The sequence below is a fragment of the Capra hircus genome, chromosome 16 (assembly GCF_001704415.2).
Source record: "Capra hircus breed San Clemente chromosome 16, ASM170441v1, whole genome shotgun sequence".
Lineage (NCBI taxonomy): Eukaryota > Metazoa > Chordata > Mammalia > Artiodactyla > Bovidae > Capra > Capra hircus.
The window spans coordinates 49,793,470-49,800,034 of NC_030823.1; the positions used below are offsets into that span (position 1 = coordinate 49,793,470).

General features: G+C 62.6%; 1 protein-coding gene across 2 annotated transcripts; it reads left to right on the plus strand.

Annotated features, from left to right (window-relative positions):
- On the plus strand, positions 233 to 3,543 carry TNFRSF18 (TNF receptor superfamily member 18). Of its 2 annotated transcripts, XM_018060553.1 has the most exons (5): positions 233 to 668; positions 1,537 to 1,659; positions 2,560 to 2,647; positions 2,819 to 3,021; positions 3,085 to 3,543. In XM_018060553.1, exons 1-5 carry the CDS (start codon positions 515 to 517, stop codon positions 3,207 to 3,209), a joined length of 693 nt encoding a protein of 230 aa, XP_017916042.1. In that variant the 5' UTR covers positions 233 to 514; the 3' UTR covers positions 3,210 to 3,543. The 2 variants fall into 2 exon arrangements, with proteins under 2 accessions (XP_017916042.1, XP_017916041.1); XM_018060552.1 differs by having other exon boundaries at positions 234 to 668; positions 2,819 to 3,543.

The following is a 6,565-nucleotide window of genomic DNA, read 5'->3' on the forward strand; positions in this document are numbered from 1 at the left end:
TAGCTTTGGGGGCTAAGATGGACCTTTGTCAGCAAAGTAATGTCTCTGCTTTTTAATATACCGTCTAGGTTTGTCATAGCTTTCTTCCAAGGAGCAAGCTCTATATAGTCAGCAAAAACAAGACAGGGAGCTGACTGTGGCTCAGATCATGAACTCCTTATTGCAAAATTCAATAACCCTGAGGACAATGCATTTGTTACAAAAGACAAAACTGCACTGACAATTCATCCTAACCCAGAGTCGGTAGTTCACGTCCGGTGGCTCGTCCTGTGCTCTGGACAGACGTGTGATGACGCGTCCTCGCCGCTGAAGTTTCCAGAGCAGCCTCACTGCCCCAAACCTCGGCCCACGCCTTGGATTTCGAGTCGCAGGGTCTCGGGGGTCCCGCATGGAAACAGTCCCTCGGGCCTCTTTGGGGCGTGGCCGAGGCGGAGCCGCACGCGGGGCGGGATCTGGGCGTGTCCGGGAGGGGCCTGCTTCCTAAAACCGCGGGGCGCTCGGCCAGGGGGACGCCATGGGGGCGAGGGGCGCGCGAGTGGCCCTGTGTGGTGTCGCGCTGCTCTGCGCGCTGGGCCTGGGCCAGCGCCCCCTCGGCGATCTGAGCTGCAGCCCTGGCCAAGTTCTGCATGGGACGGGGACAGACGCACGCTGCTGCCGCTGCGCCCCAGGTAAGGCAGGCGGGAGCCCCGGCGCGGAGGGCGGCAGCGCGGCGAGCCTCCCCGTGCTCAGGGCAAGCTTTCTGGGTCCAAAGCCCTGATCCCAGCGCAACCCGGCGGAGGCAGAAGTGGCTTGGGGATTAGGGATTGGGGGTTGAGGGATGGTGGTCGGGAGGTGGGGCAGGGGCAGGGGAAGGGGGTGTGGGAACCTCCCCCAAGCCAGGTCAGGGGTCCCAGTGTAGAGGAGGGCTGCCCCTGTTCCTTCTGAGTGGGTAGTGAGTGAGCCCTTGGCCATCACTCAGGCTCAGTTTGGGGTTGCACCCCTCTTTCTGCCAGCTCCCTGCCTCGGACCTGCATATCTGGGTGGGAGGAAAGTGGAATGGGTCAGTTTGGGGACAAATATTCCCGGGAAAACACCCAGGGTGTCACCCTACCAGGACCTGGGGGGTGATAAGGGGCTCTTAGAGTTTAGGTCTCAGTGTCGTGGACACTGTGGACAGCAGTCGGGGAGGGATGGGCAGGCTGCCTGGAGGGTCCTGGCAGCTGAGGGCCATGCAGGATGGAGAGGGGGCCGGGAGTAGATCTCCCAGGTGACCCCCTTGTCTGTTGGGATGGCTCCGGGTCACATTGAGTCATGGTTACCCTGGGTGAGAACAACTTCAGGGCAATGGGGGATGCAACCAGGCCAGGTGGGTGAAGGAGCTGGGTGCCCAGGATGGAGGGGCACAGCTGGACCAAGCCAGGATCCTGCCTCCCAGATAGTACTCTGCCCAGCTGAGGTAGCCCTGCCCTGCCCCCCATTTCCCTGGGGGGTAAGAGGGGGTGCCCTGGGGAGGGGACTCCCGCCAGCTGCTGAGAGAGCTGCTTGTTCCCTACCCAGATAAGGGGACCTGTCCTGAACCGGACTGCCAATGTATCCAGCCTGAGTTCCACTGTGGAGACCCACAGTGTAAGAGCTGCAAGTACCACTCCTGTCCGCCTGGCCAGGGAGTGCAGCCTGAAGGTAAGTGGTTGGTGGGGGTGGCCCATGCAGGCCAGGGGCGTTGACAGGGCCCAGCCAGAGCTCATAGCAGCTGGTGTGGAAGAAAGCTTGCTTGTAAGTAGGGGTACGGACACCCTCTGGGCAGATGGGTGCCAGTGTGGGGTCCTATGGAACCCTGGTGGGCAGGCAGTTCTCTTGTTCTGACATCTCAGCCCTCGCTGGAGGCACAGCATCTGCTGTGTGTGTGGCTCTCTTGGCCTAGGTGTCTTCGTCCAGAAATGATGCCCTTAGGGCTGGTTGTGAGGAACAGAGGAGTGTCCAGGACTGTCTGGCCCTTAGGCCCTGGCTCAGACTATGTCCAGGTCTATACCCACCCTGACCCTCCAGGTAGAGCCCAGTCTGGAGTTCAGCCCCTTATCTGGAAGGAGCCTCTCATCCTCTTAGGGAGCTCTTTACCTGGGGGGCGGGGCCTGCCTGAGCACTTGGGGGCTGGGGGAGGGAGGGCAACAGGGGGCTGTGTGAGGTTTTGGGGCAGGGAAGCCTAGGGTGACTGGGGCACAGCCTTACCCCAATCTCCAGGGCCCTCACCAGCCTTCCGTCCCCGCAGCCTCCTGGAGCAAGCAAAGGCCCAAGCTGGCTCTTGCCAGGCTTTAACCCCGCCCTGCTCCATCATTTGCAAGCAGATACCTCCCCTCCCCCATATCCCTTCAGGGACCCTCCACTCAGCCCTGAGTCACAGCCTGCCCTGGAAAGGGGCACACTGGGGACCTGATTTATCCCAGGCCCAGGTCCTGTGGGCACCAGAGGCTCCTGTCAAATGGATGAGGTACGGGGGGGGGTGTCCTTCTGCTGGGGACCTGGACACCAGCAGGATCCCACCCCAGCCACCCCTGCAGCCACTGTATGTTTGTCTGTCTCCAGGCAACTTCAAATTCGGCTTTGAGTGTGTTGACTGTGCCGTGGGGACCTTCTCTGGGGGCCACGAAGGTCGCTGCAAACCTTGGGCAGAGTGAGTGCTGGTGGGGCCTTCTGGTGGCTGGGCGGTCCAGGCAGGCTTGAAGGTGGGGCCTCTGCTGTCCTTTCTGGTGCAGTGACCCCCAACAGCTCAGAGGACTGCAGCAGTGCGGAGGAGTGCTCGGGTCGCCGAGGGCTTACTGAGGGCTCTGTCCGTGTATCCCAGCTGCATCCAGCTTGGGTTTCCCACCCTGTTTCCTGGAAACAAGACGCACAATGCTGTGTGCAGCCTGGGGCTGCCGCCTACTGAACCACCCAGCCCGCTGACCATCGTCATCCTTGCCCTGGCTGCCTGCATCCTGGCCCTGACCGTGACCCAGCTAAGCCTGCACATCTGGCAGCTGAGGCGGCAAAGAGTGTGGCCCCCAGGTCAGTTGTGCCTTGGGGAGGGGGGGGTCCCCTGCCTGCCTGCTGATTGCAGCCCCTCTGCAGAGACCCAGCTCCTGGAGGCCCCACCACCCCCACCCGAGGACTCCTGCAGTTGCCAGTTCCCTGAGGAGGAGCGGGGTGAGCGGCTGTCAGAGAACAAGGGCCGCCAGGAGGACCTTTGGGTGTGAAGTGCAGAGGGCCCATGCCAGGCCCTCCCTGGAGCTGGCCCAGGCTGGCCCTCAGGAGCAAGGGCTCTGGGTCCCGCGGTGGGGCCCCAGCTCTGAGCCCGGCCCTGCTCCCCTCGATGGTGGAAGCAGGTGGGGGGTGATGACAGTGACCAGTGCCCTGGATCATGCTGAAGAGGCGGCAGCTATGGCTGGACCCCATGGAAGACACAGACGTACAGTGGCTGCCTCCCTCTCTTGCTGCCCCACTGCGGCCGCATCTGTGGGCCCCTGGTTCCCAGGACAGGAGGCCAAGGACCTGACTACAGGCAGCACTCAATAAACGCTTGTGCAGTGACCTAAGTGGATGAATGCAGGGGGAGAAGGGACAGGTTCTGGATTCTCCCCCCACCAATGCTCACAGTCCCTTCCTAGCCGAGGTGGGAGTGGGGGTGGGGCTATTACAGTCCTCAGCGCAAGCCCTCAGCTGGGACCACAGGGGAGGCATGTTTTGCTGGACCCCTGCCCTCTGTGCCTCTTGACTGCCCTGTCCAAATCCATTCTCCAGTGGTTGGCCAGGCAGTTGCTCGGGCAGCCGGGTCCTTGGTGTGTGTCTGGTCTCTGTGTCATGGGTGCTCCAGACTCTGGTTCTGGGCTGGCTGCACATCCTGCTGCTCCCTGTGGGGTACCTGCCCTTGAGTCATTGGGCCCCAATCTGGGGCAAGGTAAGTTTCCACCCACACTTCCTGGTGGATGTGGGCAGCCTCAGAGTGGCCTGGTTCTAGCCCTCTGTCCAAGCCCTTCTGTTGGCCTCCACCACCTCACAGGGCCCTCGCTCCTGGGGCACTGTCCTGGGGTCTTACCCAGCGAAGGCGAGCAGTGTTTTTCAGCCTCTTGACAGCACAACCCCTGGGGTGTCTGATAAGGTCTCCCTGGCATCCAGGGCGCGGCTGGCGGGCCAGTGGAGACCGGTCTTGGCAGCGGCCCTCTCCAGCTGTCTCCACCTGGCCCCCCTGCTGTCTGTGGCCCCAAGTGTTCTAGCCCCGTCCCCTTCTCCCCTGCTCACCGTGCCCTCCCCACACACCTGCACGCGGCCCAGGAGAGCCCCTTGATTCACTGGTCCCCACCCCCACTTAGTTCCAGGGAGGCAGGTGGACCCAGCTCAGAGCAGGAAGTGGAGGGGAGAGGGGCTCTGCGCCCTGCATTCCATCCCTTGTGGGGCACAGCCTGCTTCCGCCTGGAAGGAGGGGCATGGCCGGCTCATGACCATTCACACAGGGAGAACAATCCCCTCAGCTGCTTTTCTCTGCCTGCCCCTGGGGTCCTAGCTCTGGGGGCCCAGGAGCCAACCAGCTGCCACACCCTTAGGCTCCTCCTCTGCCCCCAAGCCAGATTTCCTGTCCCCAGCCAACCCTCGCCCACCCACCTCCAGGAAGGCCCTCCTCATCTCCGTCACCTGAGTCCCTTGACTGCCCCTCCCCAACCTGTGGGGAAGGGGTCCCCACCCTGGCTCAGCCCCTTGCTGATGCCAGGAGTCAGGTCCTAGACAGCCTAGAGGGCAGGAGCGCGTTCCGCTGACTCAGTGCGGAAAGTCCTCGCGGGCGGCTGGCGTGGGAGGAGTGCCCGGAAAGTCAGCCCGTGGGCGGTGGAGTGACGCCAGGTTGGGTGACGTGGAGCAAGCGGGGGATTCCTGCTCCGCAGCGGGCAGGGGACAGGGGGACTTGCCCAGCCCAGCACAGGGACTGGAAGAGGGAGGCCAGGCTTTTTTTTGGGGGGGTAGGCAGTGAGGAAGACTCAGGGAGCTCCTGCCACTGGACCGGGCCCTCCCTCCACGCTCCCCTCCTCCCTGCAGAGCGCCTCTGCCCCACCAGGCCTGCCCACTACTGGTCACCCCAGCTCCCTCTGCTCACTCCCTGTTCTCCCCACTCCTGGACTCACGTCCCTCCCTGGCAGCCTCCTGGGAGCTGATAGCAAGCTGGACCTGAGCTGAACTGAGGCACCCCAGCTGAAATCCCACAGAGCAAGAAGGGGCATGGAGGGGCTAGGTTGAGAGGAGGTAGGAGGCTCAGGTGGGTTGTCCAGGGCCGGGTGTGCACGGGCTCCCGCTAGTCAGAGCCCAATCACTTTCCAAGGGAAGCCTGAGCAAGTCCAAGTTAGGAGGAGGGAGGCCCTGGGTGGGCCTGGGATGCAGAGCTCAGGGCAGTGGGAGGCACAGGAGACTCAAGAGTGCTGATATGTGGGAACGGAGGGGCTCCCACCCACTCCCACTCAGCCCAGTGTGCTGGGATGGGCGCAGGTATAGGTCACGGAGCCCAAGAATGACCTGAAGATGAGATTCTGCCCAGGCCAGCTCCAGCCCCTTGCTGCTCCCCACTGCCCCCCCACCCTACCCCCCACCAGGGAACTCCCCAACCCCAACCAGAGAGGCTCTCCAGCTGCTTAGCTCCTCCCCCCTCCTCCTCCCTGTCAGGCTCCAGGGTGTGTGTTCAGCCTGATAAGGGCCCAGAGGCCATCCTCTGTTCCCAGAAGTGCTTCCGGCCACAGCAGCGTCCCACCCAGCCATAGCACCTCACCTTGCTTGAAAAGGCCCCTGACCCCCGCTTCACTGAGGTCTGGGCTCAGCCAATGTGGGACACCCTCCCAAGCGGACAGACACGCCCATAGTGGGCATAGGAAGGGAACTCTCCCTAGACAGAACCAGATGTCTGCCCTCCCCCAGCCCCAGCCCTAGGGCAGCTTCAGGGGGCTGTCCAAAGGCAGGTGGCCCCTGCCTGCCCCCTCACCAATCAGATAGGTCCATGGTGCTAAGTCTGGCCATTCAAGGGCCCTGACCAGGAATCGGGGCCATTACTCCCCCAAGTCCCACGATGGTTTCAGCACCATGGCCACTTCTCTGCAACTGGGCTGAGCTCTGGCTCTGCAGTGGTTTTCAGGGCCCCGAACCCCCACTTCCCAATAAGAAGTGGCCGTGCCTTGTGGAGAGGAGTCTTTCCAGAGACACTGATTTGGGCCATGGCTGTTCCGACCCCTCTATTTGGAGACACATTGCAGGGAAGAAGGGTTTGGGGGGGGGGTCCTCTGAGTCCTGTGGGCCCTTTAATGGAAACAGACTCCTGACTGCCAGGGACTGCAGGAGGATCCAGATTGGGGGGCAAGGGTGCAGCCATCACCTCTGGGGATGAACGAACAGCAGGAGAACCTCCTTTACTGTTACCCAGTTTCTCTGAGTAACAGGGGCCCAAGAGCTGCAGACAGTCCAGGGTTTGGGGTTGCCCAGGGATGGGGGCCCAGTCAGGATGTGCACGTCTCATCCCACCGTGGTCCCTGGGGGCCACTGCACCCACTTGGGGCCCAGGGACAATGGAGGCCTCAGACCAGCT

What these genes read in the sequence shown, in the direction of transcription:
- TNFRSF18 (XM_018060552.1), top strand. Translation starts at nt 515, where the DNA reads ATGGGGGCGAGGGGCGCGCGAGTGGCCCTGTGTGGTGTCGCGCTGCTC. An exon ending in CTGCTGCCGCTGCGCCCCAG is followed by an intron (nt 669 to 1,536) that starts GTAAGGCAGGCG and finishes TTCCCTACCCAG; the next exon opens with ATAAGGGGACCTGTCCTGAA. An exon ending in CGCTGCAAACCTTGGGCAGA is followed by an intron (nt 2,648 to 2,818) that starts GTGAGTGCTGGT and finishes CGTGTATCCCAG; the next exon opens with CTGCATCCAGCTTGGGTTTC.